We start from the raw sequence: 16,723 nt of genomic DNA, 5'->3' as shown, positions 1-16,723 counted from the left end.
AAGATACACAACTAAGTTGTGAGAGAGAGAAAATTACTATTAATATTTACATTCTATATACATTAAATACCTACTCATTATATTGTTATTAAAAGCKTGTTTCAGAAGTAAATACATTAAATAGAAAATACCTAGGTACTTGAAAAGTTATTAAGAATATTAAAACTAAATTTATTTTTTAAGTTATTTACCGACTCGGATGCTATAATTCGCATTTTTTCTAATTTCTTAAAAATTAAAACATGCTTTTTTATATACAGAGTGACTCAAGGGTGCGTGCAAGCTCCATAACTTTTTTTCTATGCAAGCTATCGACTTGATTTTTTTTAACAGGTAGGTCCTATAATAAAGTACTGTTCAAAAATATTTTTATTTAATACAGGATGTCCCAAAATAAAATACACAAATAATTTCTGTTTTTTTAAATGAAAACCTCTAGTTTTTGTTACATTTTTTAATTCCCCACTAAATTGTCGATATAATGCACCAAGTCTCTTAGAATTGGTTGAAATAGTTTTTGACTTATGTGAATTTATATGTCAAAATGGCGTCGTGCATCATAACTTCAGAACCATTTAAGATAACTTAACGAACTTTTTTGCAGACGATTCCTTAAGCTTTAGCACAGTTTCTGAGATAAAGGCAAACCCGGAGTCAATGTTCCATTGCCTACTACAATTTTTTGAAAATGACAACTTATAAATGGCGATAATTCGACTTTTTTAAATAAAACACTATATTTTATTACATCGTTACGTAGCATTTTTAGGAGCTTTTTGTCAATATAGAGTTTATGGGATCTACTTTGTAAAATTTGTGACATTTTTGCTAAATAAAAAAATGTTGATTTTTTTTTCGAAAAAAAAAAAGAAATCTAGTAGGCCGCTGTCGTAAAATTTGACAGAAGCCTTCTATTTAACTGATGAAACAACGCTTGCTAGAATTCGAGGCTCATTTACTAGAAGGTTAGCAGTTTGTGGTGACTTATTTGAGCATTTTCTATAAGTAGACTTTTCACATTGTTTCCTATCAATCATCCTTTCCTGTTTCTATTACAATTTTATTTTATTGAAACATATTCTTTTCAGAATTATATTGATATGCCAAATTTTATGACATCAGCCTACTCGATTTTTTTTTTTAAACATCAACATTTCTCATTTTGTAGAAATCACACAAATACAAAATAGACCCCACAAACCCTATATCGACAAAAAGCTCATAAAAAACGCCATGCAACGATGCAATAAAGTAGAGGGTGTTGTATTTAAAAAAATCGAGTTATTGCCATTTGTAATTTGTCATTTAAAAAAAATCGTAATAGGCGATGGAACAACGACTCAAAGTTCGTCTTTATCTCAAAATATGCGTTAAAATTTGAAGAATCGACTGGAAAAAAGTAGGTTTCGTTATCTTTAATAGTTTTGAAGTTATGAATATTTCAGTGGGTCTATGCACTACGCTATTTTGACATATAAATTGACATAAGTCAAAAACTATTGCAGAAAATTTTTAGAAACCGGGTGCGTTATATCGACAATTTAGAGAGGAATTCAAAAATGTAACAAAAGTTAGAAGTTGTCATTAAAAAAAAAAACAGAACTTAGTTGTGTATCATATTTTGGGACATTTTATTTATTATTTATTTTGTATTAACTAAAAAAATTTTTGAAACGTGCTTCATTATTAGACGACTTACCATTTCAAAAAAAAAAAAAAAATCAAATCAATGGCTTGGATAGAAAAAAAGTTATAGAGCTTGCACGCACCCCTGGGTCAGCCTGTATGTATAAATAAAAAGTTTTAATTTTTGTGCAAAGTTAAAGTAAAATTTGACGAGATAATTACTTTAAAGGTTGTTTCAAATTGATATTTGAACTGTCAATGTCAAAAACTAATCTAAATTATCTTGAAAAGTGACTGAAAACACTGTTTCTACACTTTCAGCGTTTTTACGAGTTTTATATACAGTATGTCCCCGGATTGGGTTTACAAAAGGAAAAAAAATATCTGATTTTACGTCAAACTTGTCTCTTTCTTGCCTCTTCAGCAATTTTTGGAGAGGTACATTGTCGATGGGTACATTCGACATTTTACACTACCAACTGCACTAGTTTAAATAATAAACACTTTTGAAAAACATCAACACAAATTCGTGATGTTTGTTTATAGGTGTTGTTATGATTTCATTACTTGCAAAGCGTTCAGATCATTTTGTTCATTTTTGATAACTATAGTGTGCTCGATTTGAATTCACTTTTACTCCTAATAACATAATATACTATTACAAATTTTAATAAATACTGTTCTCTGAGATTATATGTTTTTACAAATTTATATTAGGTATGTCTATATTTTGAAGAAAAATCCTTCATTTATACACATTATTAATAAAACTTGTTGTTTTATTTTGTTTTTTTTTTTCACGTTTTTATGCTTTAGTCTTTACCAACCAAATTTTCTGTTTGTTTCATCAACTTTTACTTAAACATTCATTTTTATTTTTATTCAATATTTTAATATAACTAACAACAAAGTTTAGTAAAAAAGCAAAATCTTTGTTGTCAATTTTTTTTTCTGTCTTCTTAAGCGTTATAGTTTTTTCATCTTCTCCGACGCAATTCAAATTATAGTAACAAGTAAATCAACAAATGTGTAATTATAATTGTTTTAAATTAGTGAATGTTAAATTAAAATTGGCAAGTTTCAAGTTGTGTTTTCAATTTAAGAAAAAAAATTATAATAAGAAATAAGTCATTAAAAGTGGTAATCTATTATAAATATGAAAAAGTAGTACAAGCTAATGCACTAAATTTGCGTAAAAACTTGAGTAAACAATTAATTTTGTCGCTGATGTACTCTACGTACGCGTATGTGTACTTAGTGGGCGGAGACATCACGTGTAATTGCAGAAGTATGCACCAGTGGGAGAGTAACTTGTAATACATTGGCCAGCGCCACATTTGCAAATCGTTTATAGCTCCAATTAGGGTAAGTCCGGGAGAGATGAACCACATTTTCAAAAACTTACCGTAAAATTACGATCTTTATTTCAATTTACGAAAACTCATAGCATGACATGCAAAAGTAACAAAATAAAAAACGCATCCTTTTAATTAGGTACATAAAAAAATAATAATGTTGTGTAAAAGTCCATCTCTCTCACACTGTGCAGATGAGATGGACTACTAATAGTTTCTAATTATTATTTTTTTCTTAACGATATTATATTATATACAAATCTGTATCGATTTATGTACAGTTGAGGAATTAAAATTCCAGGCAGTATTGTCATTTTCATAATGTAAACTCTAAAACAACCTTTACATTAATAACCTCATTTTTTACTCTTGTCTGTTTATGTCATTTTGACTTAAAAAATAGTCACTGACAGAAAAGTTTAATTGTCAAATGTCAATCATGATGACAGTAAAAGGTAGTTTACAGTGAACTTTTTGAAGTGACAGAAAAATACTGCCCGAAATTTTAATTCCGTAACTGTGAAAAAATGTTCAAAAAATTCGATCTGTCAAAAATTTTTTGACATTTATTTTTTGTCATGACAGCTATTATATTTTCCTATCAAAAACTTGTCAACTATGATTGACAGCAGCTAAAAATAAGGTTAACAGTCCTAAAGCATGCTTTACAATTTAATGTCACTCAAGTGACATTGACGACCAAAGTATTTTGTCCCCAACTGTACAAAAATTCTGCCAATAAAAGCCACAAATATCACTAAACTGCTTTTTTAATTGCTAGTACATTTAGTGTCTTTTGTATTTTTTATAGACCTTTCTTCAGCTTTTGGCGCATAAGCATGATTAATTAAATTGAGAGTTCTAAAAAAAGGTTGATTTTTATGTTCTTTCTTTGAATAGATACCTACTATTTTATTTTTATTAATTTCCGTTGGCTCTTAATTTTCTTAAAAATGTCTGTTAAAAAAAAATAAAATACAAACGATTGGTGTCAAACTTTTATTTAGAAATTCAGAGAAACAAGTTGAAAATTTTGTCTATTCAACATACATATAAGAGTAGTAAAATAAAATAAAATATTACTTCTGGACCAGGTCATGAAAAAAATCATTGAAAAAAAAAATACTTTTTCACCACAATACACTAAAAAAATGTTATAGTACTAAAGTTTGTAGTTTTTTCTTTCAAGATGTAAGAATTATTGTTTTTTGACAATGAAAGCAAAATGTTTCAAAAACTAAATAAAATCGATTAATAAAAATTTGTTTTCAAATTAACAAAATTAAAACCTAAATACATAACACAATTTGATATTATTAACTTATTTTTGGGGACACAAAAAATATGATTGAATTTTCGTAATAACAAGATGTTAGATAAATCATTGATTTTCTATTTTAGTAAATTTAAAGGGAGTTTAATGTATACTTGAAAATCAGTTAGATAATGTAGGGAATTTTGTATACCTAAGCATCTTTGGATGTTTTAACATAATTGATTTTTGGATCGCTCTGTATAAATTCTAAGGTACCTACTTAGAGATGTCTATTAAGGTCTTTTTACAGGATTTTGGGGTCTTTTTCGAATTTTAAAACACCCTATTTTTTTTTTAGCATTTAATAGATTATTAAAAAGTCAATCTAAAAACAATAACTTTCAAATGTCTAGAATCAATTATTTAAAAATATGTTTAACTTTAAACAAAAAAAAAAAATAACTATCCAAAAAGTGCACAGTTGCACAAGAGATGGAAGTTACAATACAACAATTTGGATTTCAATATTTATTTCAGCCTTTATCTCTACATAAATCCATGTAATTTCTTTCAACCTATAATTTTTTTGCCAGCAGCTGGTACATACAGTGATGGACAGTGAATTTCGTCCACCCAATTTCTGTGAATTCACAAAAATTCACTCTAGTCTGTGCTTTATTGTCATGATAATTGACATTCAAATACGAATTGTCAAATTTAATCAAATTCGAACATGAAGGTACAAGAAGGTATGTGTCAAAGACGTGTCTCTATACTTTTGGGCATACCAAGGACTACCATTTCGAAGGACAAAGGTAAAAAGTAGCAAAAATTATCGAGCCTTCTGTCAACATGACAAACGTTAATCAAAATTCTGAAACAAGGTTAGGAAAACCTAAAGACTAATTTACACTTTTAATCTGTCAAGGAAATTGGGTGGACGAAATTCACTGTCCATCACTGTACGAGCGCCGTTGCCGGCAGCGAAGGTACTGCGTAATTATTTATAAACTTAATTCTTTTAGTATTTTTTACCTTTATTATTGTAACACGACAATAATATTGTAACCCTATTTAAAAGGCAACCTAGTAAACTAGGGTAAAAGGTTACCGCTAGCGTCATCTACAGCAAAGAGAAACATATCGCAGTAAATACATCGAAAACAGTTTTCGTTAACACCAAATGGCGGATACCCGCCTTGCTTTAAATAACGAGGGAAAATAAAACAAGTCATTATTTCAATTATAATTCACAAAAATTTAAATATACATCTGGCATCCTAAAAGATATAAAAATGATACAAAGTAAAATGATCTGTTGACATTGTTGACATATTTACAAGAACAATGATTGCTTTCGTTCGTTATTAACACACTTGATAACCTAAACTAAAGAAAAAACGTTTTTAAATCACAATTTTCAACTACTGTGACGTCAATGGCGATATACCACCTTGATGCAATTCCGAAGTACCGGGTGTTTCTAAATTCGCCAACAATTGCGAAAGCCAATGTTTGGTTGATTTATCTTCTTGCAAACACACTGTAAATGTATTGTCGCGTAAGTGGTCAGGTAGGCACTGCCTTAAAGCTTCCCTTGCTCTAAAAAACAACAATTAACAAAACTTATCACAACCCAATAGAAATTTCCACCTTGGATTATCTGATAATCTCAGATAACAACGTACCACATGTTTCAAAAGCCTCGCACTTGGCTCCTTTGCCAAAGCCAACACCATTTTACCCTAACAAAAATAATTCAAACAAAAACTTTTACACAATTGCCAACTTACTAAAATCATAGCCACGTGACTAAACCTATCGTAGGTCTGGCAAATGTATGAAAGGCCACTATCGTCCAATAAAATCTTTTGCAAGATAAACGTCGCAACGGTTTTGCTTAATTCAGATCCAGATTCCATTATTCTCAAACACAAGGGAATTATTTCAGTCGTTAGAAGAAAATTGATAACTTCTTGCTCATCAGTCTAAAATAAAATCAAAAGTAATTGAGATATTTACCACGAAAAAATTACCTTGACCAATGCACCAATCACCCCAAGACTTGTCAATCTCAAGTATTCGAAAGGCCGCGTTTTGGACACTGTGTGCAAAAATGGGTAGAGGAAAAGGGGCACATGGGCGAGTAAAAACTGCGATCTGGTTTCTGGATGCGAAGCCACGCATTGGAGCAAGGCCAAAGCGTTACAAACTCTACAAAAAAACACAAAATTTGGTAAATTCGCCTTGCAATCAATGAAATACCTGTTGGATTGATGGGCGGTCAAGGTGGCTGGATTAATAGCGGGGTAAATATTAATGATTTCTTGCAGGAGGGCTGCCGTTGTCCCGAAACTGTTCCACAACATTGGGGCTAAATCAGGCACAACTTCACGTTTCTTACTAAAAATGACACAAAATCAGCCATTCTGCACCAGCTTCAAACACCCACCTTAATTCTAAAAGGGCATTCTCGCGAGTCTCGGGATTCGTAAGTTCGAGAATCCATTGGAAAACTTTCTCTCTTTCGACGGTTTGGTTCGCTGGACTTGGTTGAGTGCTCATTATTCACACTTGATACAAGACAGAAACTTCCAAAATGAGGCTTTTTGGGCGATTTTCTCCAATTTTTGGGGTTTTCTAAAGCACACTAAAAAGTCAACAAATACGATTCAAACTAAACCGTACACTTTTAACAATTACTTAATGCTTTGTACTTTAGTTGGGTTGAGTGATTTTTAGTTAAAATAGGGACGAAAACACTGAAAACAACTTTTTGAACCACACCAAATTTTACGAGTTGACAGATTGACAAGTGACAGATGAATTTAGACAACACGCGAAGTTTGTTATACGCGAACCTTATTTTCTTTATTATTTTAAATAAACAATGTTTGAAATTACTAATTTTATTTATTAATAATTATAAATTAACAATTAAACAATTAATATGAAATCAACAAAGTAGAGTTCATAGAAACCAAGAAGGATATCGATGGAAGGGATGCGCAGAGACGAAAAGCGGACGAATCCATTCGTGAATATAGGGGAGTTCTGAAATCAGCTGAGAGCAGTGGCGTGTATTCGCACTTATTTATTTGAACAAAACAAATAATCCATATACTGTAATTTTGGACATCAAATTTGTCAGTTCAAAAAATGTCAATGTAAGCCACGCTTTATTGTCTCATGATTGACATTTGAAACTAAAATTTGAAAGTTTTAATTGAAATTTAATTTTGGCGTCGATTTTCCGAAACAATAATGCCAGCAATACGTATTTTAATATAGGTTCAATATATTATTTTGATTTGTTGTCATTTTTTCTCTAGCTGTCAGCATAAAAATTACAAAAACCGAAAGTGAGGTTAGTTGCTTAAGGTCCGTTTTACATTTTTATGTCAGTCAAATGACAAATCGTCCAAAATTCCGTGTCCTCCAGTGTACTAAAATTCTTACATCTTATTGACTAGGTATGAAAACAAAACATCACTAAAAAATGTTTAATATACCTAACAGGGGCATATTATAAATGTTAACTTTGAAAAATTAATTACAATTAATTATGATACAAATATTGTTTCTTAATATGTTTATATTTTAAATAAATGAATCTATTCGTTACTTTTTGTTCGTTTTTTATTTATACAGAATTAATATCACCGTATATTCGAAATAATCGTGGAGCATCGTATGAATTTTTTATATTTAATCTCAGTCAATGAATATACGAAAAAAAAATGCAACTCTACAATTCCCTTGTTATCAGTGTTACGCCACTGCTCAAGTTTCCCCACTACACCGAGTATCCTTCTTGGTTTCTATGAGGTCTAATTTACACAACTCCCAAAGTTTGTTACTCGCGAACCTTATTTTCTTTATTACTTTAAATAAACAATGTTTGAAATTACTAATTTTATTTATTAATAATTACAAATTAACAATTAAAATGAAATCAACAAAGTAATTAAATTTGTAGGGTATGCAACCAACAATTCACTCATTTAATTTTCTAAAATATATTTAGTCTGTATCTACAAAAAGAATTTTTCCTTTTCCTGCTCCTTCTTGGCCGTGTTTTTGATGTAGTCGGTGTAGGAAGTGATTAAATCATCCATTTTGTAGCCTTGCGACGTCTCGCACAAGAGCTTCGTTTTCCTCATTATGTTCCCAATGGTAAGATGGAAGAAAGTGTTCCCTGAGGACCAATTACTCAACTCTGAGAATTCGTGCACAGCTAAAATATCCTAAAACGACACGAATATTATCTAACCCAAAACCAAGTCAACAGACCTTTGTTTGTGGATGCAAAATATTCACTCCTTGCTTGTTAATCCCAATCAAAATAACATCTGGTAACGTCGGATCGGTGGTTTGTTTCACTTCAAAGAAAGTGGACCCAAAAGTGGGCCATTCGTAGATGGTTTTCAAGAATCGCAGCTTCGCCTCCTCGACACTAACATCCCCGAGTTTTTTGAACTCGCTCAAAATGCTCTTTTTCCACTCCGAGGAGCCCGCAGCCTTGACCAAATCCCCGGGGATGAGCTCCTTGACATGTTGCACGGCGACTTGAGCTTGCGCGTAGTCGTTATCAACTCTTGTGTGAAGCACAAGAGCGGCGAGTTTAATCGCATCCTGTTTGGTGCATTTGTGGAAACCGCGCAAAAACTTGGGGAGCTCTTGGTGGAAATGGAAGATTTGGTCGGCATTGGGGTCCTTCCCCGGCACCGCATGAATCCAAAGCTTCTTCATGAAGAAGACCTGATACTGGGCTTGAATGGGGGCTGCACTGTTCCAGCTCGGCTTCGTCTGACGCATCCACGTGATCAACTCGTGAAGAAAATCGTAGAAGAAGTAGTCTTCAGGGATCGAAAACACTTTATCCGAAATCATGACAAACAAACTAAAACCTTCTGTGTATTCCAACTCGAGACGGGTTGAAATCGTCTTGGAGAGGTCACAAGCCCGCGTTACCGAGTCCACCTCGAAGGCTTCATCCGTGTCATCGGGGAAGTAAATCTTGTGGTAGATTTCCATACTTCGGTGTTGGATCGCTTCAACTTCCACTGAATAAGGCGGGTATTTGCGGGGCCCCACTTTTTGGCTTCTTTGCAACCGTTTCAAGCACGGCTCCACGAAGGGGTGAGTCCTCGAAGTCAAAAACTTCTGCAACTCTGACATGAGTGAAGCACTTGGGATGAAAAGTCCAGTGGCTAAATACATCAACTCCCAACCGCGTTCTTCACTCAAAGACAGTCGGTTGAAAGTCAATTGGCGCATAATCTGGCAGTAAACCTCGTCTTTGAGGATTTCGTGTTTGAGACAACTTGAGAAAATCTGATCGGTGTACTCATTACTGTATTTGGCTTTGGGGGCGGGTAAATCCCCCATGTATTTCAAGATTGCTGTAAACGCCGAACATGCTTCTTTACTCAGCTCCTCGTTGGGTAGCAATTTCGCGAGATGGGGTTGGTAGATGGGTTCATTGGTGTACTTCCAGAGCTCCTCACGGGAGGCTCTTCGAACCGCTGTCAAAACCGAGGGTTTCCCACTTGCGATTTTTTTCCCACTTCGAAAATGCTCATTGGCATAATGTGCCAAAGTGTAAAGTTTCAGTCTTTGCATCGTGTTCAAGACCGGCGCTGAGGGTTTCCTCGCCCCAAAAACGCCCTCTTTCTTGAACGCGGTTAAAATATCCTCAGGGGGCTTGGTGATGGTTGGCAGGATGTAAACATGCTCTGTGGGGAAGTCCCCGACGGAGTTGTTGCACTCCCCGTAGCCCCACGTCGCCGACATCAGCGCCTCCCCATTGAGCCCGTTTTTGAGCGCGATTAAATCCCCCTTTTTGAGGGCCAAAAACGACGGTGCATTCGTCTGGTGTTTGTAATCCTGGATCACCACAACATAAGTCGAACGTTTCTTCAAACCATCGAGAAGATACTGAATGAGAGTACAAATGTTTGCAGCGTCAGGACTCACAAAAACGTACTCTTCGTTTCGCACAGTCGTCAAGACGAATTTATGCAAATGTGAGCGCGAAATTTGTTCAAAACTGACGGAATTCACGTCGCTGAAAGTGAGTTCGAGGAGGATTTGCTCTTGGTCGTCGATCATGTAAATCCCCGTCCAATTAACAGCGATGATCATGGTCTTGGTCGGGAGTTGGGGCCCCCCAGTTTGCAACACCTCGTAGAATTTTGAGAAGAGAATCGGCCATGTGGTTTTCGCATATTTGACTATGAATTCTTGTGCTTTAAGTGCTGGTAGTTTGTTTTTGACACAAACTAGTTTAGAGAAGGCTTCTTTGATTCGTTTTTCCCACTCGTCGAGGTTTTTTTGCCCCTTTTTGACCAGATACGTCGGCATGTATTCCCCGATTCTCGTATGTAAGATTTCCGGGTTGATTTGGGGCCCATTATCGACGTAATATTGCGTTGCTGCTAGTGTGGCAACGTCGCCTTCGACACTACAGCGGTATTCCCCGAATTTCAGCCCCCGAATCACTTGGTGGTAGATTAAATTGGTCGCGACTGAATCCTCGCCTGCGTTGTGCCAAGGCGTGAAAATCTCCTTCCGGAAGAAGAGCTTCCAGGGGGCGTTTCGTTCCGATTGTCCTTTCTCTTTGGCGTATTGTTCACATTGTGAAATCGCATCCATGACATGATCAGACTCACTCCCCAAAGACATGACTTTATCAAACAGTGTGATAAACAACGAGAAACCAAAAACGTCCTTCAAGTTTCGTTTCGTTGAAATTTCCTTGCAGATTTCTTCAGATGTTGTGGCTGAATCGACCTCAACTTCTTGCTCGCTGTTGTCCATGAAGGTGATTTTGAGCGAAATTGGGTTCTTGTTTCGCGTAGCCATGAGTTCGAGCCAACTTGGGGGCTGTGTGCGAGGCCCGTTTTTGAAGGTGCGGTTCAAGCGACCCTCGCAGTAAGGGGCGTAGCCGGGGGGGCCGCTTCGGATGAAGGCACGGAGGTAGTTGATGAAGCGGTCGGAAGGGGGGAAACAACCGATGCAGAGACTTAGGAGGATCCAGCCGCGGGCATGCGAGGGTTTCGACGGGTTGTTGGTCAGTTGTTTGCAAATTTGGCATAAGATTTCATCACTGAAAAAAAAATTAACTAAATGGTGACTAGTTAATATAAAATATAGGAGATTTCAGTGGAATTGGCATAATGGTTGGCTATGGAATTTCATATTTAAGTTTGTAGCCCTGCGCATGTCCCTGCTGGGATACCAGCAAATGGGGTTTTTGTTTTTCTTTGGTTACTTGACATGACTGACATTTGTATTCGTTTTTTACTGTTTTCGTTGCTTGATCGTTATTCCCAGTATTTTTTCAAATAAAATTAAAAGAAGTACTCTTCAGAACCCTAAATTGAAAACATAATCAATTTCTTTTTATTGTCCCTGTTTTAGGTTAATGGAATCAAATATATACTCTTTTTCATATTAATGTGCATCGAAGTAGTCGTTAAAAGGGATCATTTTAAGGTGGCAACCATGCAAAAATTCAAACAATCCTAACTTTAATCTTACCTAAAAATCATTTTTTCAAATAAATGTGTACAGTTGGAGACAAAATACTTTGGTCGTCAATGTGACTTGAGTGACATTAAATTGTAAAGCATGCTTTAGGACTGTTAACCTTATTTTTAGCTACTGTCAGTCATAGTTGACAAGTTGTATGTCCGAATAGGGAATCCCCGAAACTAAGAGGTTTAGCCAAAAACGAGTAATATTCTGGGGCTCATTTTTTGAGAAAATAATATTGGTTAAAACCGCATCCCGCTATCGTCTTTTGTTTTCGACTTATAGACAAAAATTGACATTTTAGCAAAATCTAAAAAAATTCATATCTTCGTTATTATAGAAGACACAGATTTGAAATAAAGACACTTTTTTACGTAGAATTTAATAATGTAGTTAACAATTTTTTTCAGTTGTTTGTTTAGCCGCAATAAAATAAACTTGTATGTTTTTAAATGGGAATCATAGATGGCTATGTCATTTTTAAAAAGCTTGTTTTTTTCTTATCTAAAAAATATATATTTGTAACAAATTATTATAATACATTTTTAGCAAAAAATTATCTTTGATTTTTGTTCGCAGTTGGCCATGAAAAAATGTTGCATCTTCAACTAAAAGGATTTAAACTATATTACATTCAACCAGTGTCACTAATGAAAGAGTTTTCTAAGTACTAAGTAATGAAAAAGATGCAAAATAAATTGTAAATCAACTTACTGGCGACTAATAACATTTCTTTGTTTTTAAACAAGCTAACATTACCATTGCAACTTCTAGTGATACATAGAGTGTTGTAAAAAAAAGCTGCTTTAATTATTCAATAAAATATATTTTATATGACACAAAAATGACGATATTTCTATTCAAATACGCAAATTCCGTCTTTGTGAAACGTTATCCTACCTTCATTAGATCATCAAAAAAAATGTTTTTTGTAATTGTGTTGACTATTGACACATTTGTTTTTCCTATTTTTTGATTTTTTAAAAATATGTAATAATTTTGTTCTGAGGCGCTCGGATATTTGTTCAATGCTTCTACTGTATCCTATTTTTTAAATCTATATAATTTTATCTATTTTTTCATCTATTTTACAGTTCACAAAACTCTTATTGATTATTATTTACACATTTGGAATGAAATAGTTTTTCCATGGCCAACTATTATCACACAAAATATGTATTTCACTTTTTAAGTATAGTTATAAAAAAATATTTTGTTACAAATATATATTTTTTAGATCAGAAAAAAATACGCTTTTCAAAATTGCCATAGCCGCCTATGATTTCCATTTAAAAAAATAAAAGTTTATCTTATTACGGCTAAACTAATAACTGAAAAAAATTGTTAACTACATTATTAAATTCCTCGTAAAAAAGTGCCTATATAATGTCTTTATTTCAAATCCGTATCTTCTATAATAACGAAGATATGAATTTTTTTAGATTTCGCCAAAATGTCAACTTTTGTCTGTAAGTCGAAAACAAAAGACGATAGCGGGATGCGGTTTTAACCGATATTATTTTCTGAAAAAATGAGCCCCAGAATGTATTACTCGTTTTTGGCTAAACCTCTTAGTTTCGGAGATTCCCTATTCGGACATCCAAAATGCAGCACCCTGTACATATTTTTGATAGGAAAATATAATAGCTGTCATTAATTTGAAATTGTCATTCATTTTAACGTTAAAGCTTTAATTACATTAAAGTGTCAGAAAAGTGACGACCAAAGTATTTTGTTTCCAACTGTACCTCAGGTAGCAAAAAATAATTAAAATTAACAACGTAATTAACATAAGGTAGGAAATATAAAGATTTTTGTCATTATTAATGTGATTAGATTTGTTCTGAATGTCATTAATGACACTTTTTATGTGAACCGGCCTTTAAATTAAAGATGCATTTAAACTTCTACAACCTACTTGATGCTATTAATATGAAAAAGAGTATATACCAATTTGAATAAAGCCAAATTATTTTCTTCAAAGCAAATGGTGTATGTTTTTGGTGTTACAACCACACCTACAAAGGGAAGAAAAGGGGTGTTAAATTTTTTTCACGGAAAAAACTCGCTCAAAAAACCTCTGAAAAAGGGTTCTTTAAAAATAAAATTTTGACCATCTTAATCTTAACCCCACTTTTTTAGTGACAAATTTAGTTCCTTAATATGTAACGCCTTTTTCACATTTAAAGCGCGGTTTACACAATCATGGCCTACTGTTATGCCAATTTCAATGAAATTGTTTTTTTATACCGTAATTCTGGTCGCAAAATCCCATGCCCGATTATGAAGTGCAACTTTTCTAAATTCGTAGTTCTGCGATTGTTTAACCAGTCGTTGTAACTTTCTGCAGCAAAGTTGTCTTCAACTAGACCTTGACGGACGTCCTCCAATAACTTGTTCTTGCGTCGCAAAGTCATACTTACGAGTTTTTGCCGTTCTGATTTGGTCAAACTTGCCATTTTTCGCTCATCTTTCAAAATCTCCTGAATTGAAACAAAAGTTATTGAAATAATACAGAGTGTCCATTTTATCTGTTTTTCATAAACAGGCAACCAACAATACAATAATTTGATAACTTTATTTTTTTTAATTTTGTTTTGAATTTTCCGATAGTCAAGCACCGACTATGACTATCCGATTTAGAATAGTTAATACTTTGCACAAAATAGTTAAGGGAGTGTATAATATGTTGCCTATCTTTGGGGGGCACAAATAAAATGGACACCCGTATAGGGGAAGAATTAAAACCTGATACTCTTTCCGGTTTGTGAAACTGCGACTCAACGTCTGTGATACTTGAGTCATGACTGATTCGTTAGTTTTGATTGGATTTTCAAATCTGGGTTCGGGTAAATCCCCCATGAATCTCAGAATGGTGATCCAGAGAGCTTGCGCGGCGATTATATCGTCCGGTGTTGGTAAATCAAGTAAAGATTCTTTGAGGGGGCGTTTGGAGTAGTGATTAGTGTGTTTCATGAAATAAGTCGCTGCGAATTTTGCAAAGTTATAAGCCGACAAATCGTCGTCCTCCTCGTCGTAGGTTTTGTCGTTTTTGCCCGATTTTTCGTCCTTGAGCAACTCCTGCAAAATATTATCAAGTTGGTTATCTAAAACTTTGATTAGATTGGCTGAAATTTCAAAATTAGTACTATTATAGCCACCGTTACAAACGTTACTGAAAAAAATGTGGAGTAATTTGATGTTAATAATTTCTATGGCGCGGCCATGTCTTTGTATTTTTTTAAATAAATTTTGACACTTTTTGTTGGTATTTATTTTATTTTGTTAAACTTACAATAAACGCTTCATTTTCCTTCCTAATGTCCGTCGGTGTGGCAGGAAGATTCGGATCTTGGAGAAACTCAAACACATCATCGACCAACTTCTTCGCTTTGCTTTCTTCTTCTTCCTGTTGTTTCAACTTCAAGGTGTACTCTCTATTGAGTTCGGCCAAGCTTTTCTGCATTTTTGTTTCAGCCTCAATTCTGTAATTCTTGTTGCCTGCATTTTTCATATTTTGCTCGTCGACTTTTCTCTGTTTGACAATAGCATAAATTCTGCCAAATTGTGATTTATTCCTGACGAAGTACCCCCTTGCTACCGCTTGCAAATTGACGATTTTCTTCCGAATCTGTGCGAAGGAATGTGTGAGTTGTCTTGAGCGAATCGAGGCTTGTAGTCTCTGATAACCGTTTCTGATAACGAGGAATTTGGTGCGGTACCCCCTCGCTCGCCAGTATTTCTGGAAAACGATGGCGGCTTCTCGCAGTTTCCGGAAACGTCTTTTGAAAATCCAGCCCCGGATGGCTTTCTGCAACACGAGGATGTACTTTGATAGGATTCTGCTTCGTTCTTGTTCCAGAAATTCGTGGTCGTGGGCTTTGAGGAAGAGTTTGGTGGTGCCCATTTGGTAGTCTTCGTTGTTCTGGAAGACCGTTTCGCAGATTTTCTTCGTTGATTGTTTGCAATCGCCTTTTGAACTCGGAGGGATTGCTTTGCCCAAGTGGCGGAAACGGTCGACGAAGTCTTTGTAGGTGTAGCGAATGGGGTAACCAGCTTGGCGGATTTTCGCCGTTTCCATCATTCCGGAGTAGCGCAATTGGCGGCAACATAGCGACCTGTCAAACACCTAAAAAGAGAATTGAAGAGAAAAATAAGAAATCCAGCAATTGAAGAATACAAAAATCGAAAAACTAAGGAAGCCAAAAAGTTAAATAATCAACTCGAGCATCTAAAAAATTCAAAACAAAGGTATTTCAGTTTAAAGTAACAAAAAATTAATTATCCTAAGAATTTATAGGTAACTAGCTATTTTCTTAATAACTATTTATCGCAAAACAATGACCTTTTCTTAAAATATAGAAAATCGAATGTGTTTTTAACCATAACAAACACAACAGGTTATTATTATTATATTATTAATAATAGTTTCGCAGATATTAGCTTAAGAAGGGTAAGAATTGACTAAATTTTGACAAAAATCGCAAAAACTAAATTCTTCGAAATTAATTCGAATGCACTTAGAGGTCTAAAAGACTCAAAAAAGCGCATAAAAAGTTATAGAAATACGAGAAACAAATTTTTGAAACTTTTTATGAATGGATAAATACAGGTGTTCCAAAAGTCAGGAAACGATTTTGTTCTCGCGAAAAAAAATTGGTTATTAATTAATTGTTTCTACTTACAGGATAAACATAATAACAATTTTTTTTAATGGAAACCTACCACAATTTTTTTTTAGAAAACGAGCTTGTTACAAGAATTGTTGCTGTGCAAAAATTACAAAAATTAAAGAATTTTTTTTGAGTAAACTTCCAATTTTTTTTTAAATAAATTTATAAATTTTTAAAGATTGTAAAGGAGCGATCACAAAATATTTATTATTTTCATTAATTGCATAAAGTTTTGAGATTAACATACTAATAATTTTTTTCTTAAATAAAAACGG

The 16,723-nt window shown here is 33.9% G+C and overlaps 2 protein-coding genes across 3 annotated transcripts in view; both read right to left on the bottom strand.

The window, feature by feature from the left end:
- Positions 1-5,470: 5,470 nt before the first annotated feature.
- LOC123012856 (CCR4-NOT transcription complex subunit 9) lies at positions 5,471-7,075 on the bottom strand. 2 transcript variants are annotated; one of them, XM_044411035.1, is made up of 7 exons: positions 6,940-7,075; positions 6,689-6,886; positions 6,502-6,639; positions 6,273-6,450; positions 6,030-6,224; positions 5,890-5,981; positions 5,471-5,838 (listed from the first exon to the last, which is right to left on the bottom strand). In XM_044411035.1, exons 2-7 carry the CDS (start codon positions 6,799-6,801, stop codon positions 5,661-5,663), a joined length of 894 nt encoding a protein of 297 aa, XP_044266970.1. In that variant the 5' UTR covers positions 6,802-6,886; positions 6,940-7,075; the 3' UTR covers positions 5,471-5,660. The 2 variants fall into 2 exon arrangements, with proteins under 2 accessions (XP_044266970.1, XP_044266971.1); XM_044411036.1 differs by having other exon boundaries at positions 6,689-6,876; positions 6,925-7,062.
- Positions 7,076-8,166: 1,091 nt separating this feature from the next.
- The window catches only part of LOC123013477 (myosin-VIIa-like), a 21,482-nt gene continuing 12,925 nt past the window's right edge, over positions 8,167-16,723 (bottom strand). Inside the window, exons 5-9 of the mRNA XM_044411996.1 lie at positions 15,071-15,904; positions 14,524-14,856; positions 14,026-14,258; positions 8,530-11,347; positions 8,167-8,483 (exon numbers count right to left, since the gene is read on the bottom strand). Of these exons, the coding sequence (XP_044267931.1) occupies positions 8,271-8,483; positions 8,530-11,347; positions 14,026-14,258; positions 14,524-14,856; positions 15,071-15,904 (4,431 nt within the window). The 3' untranslated portion in view covers positions 8,167-8,270. The remainder of the gene's footprint in view (positions 8,484-8,529; positions 11,348-14,025; positions 14,259-14,523; positions 14,857-15,070; positions 15,905-16,723) is intronic.

Source organism: Tribolium madens, unplaced genomic scaffold (genome assembly GCF_015345945.1).
Source record: "Tribolium madens isolate multiple individuals breed KSU strain unplaced genomic scaffold, Tmad_KSU_1.1 Scaffold_96;HRSCAF=242;Tcas5.2_LG5, whole genome shotgun sequence".
Classification (NCBI taxonomy): domain Eukaryota; kingdom Metazoa; phylum Arthropoda; class Insecta; order Coleoptera; family Tenebrionidae; genus Tribolium; species Tribolium madens.
The sequence above is the reverse complement of the archived record's forward strand: the minus strand, read 5'-3'. Positions and strand labels throughout refer to the sequence as shown.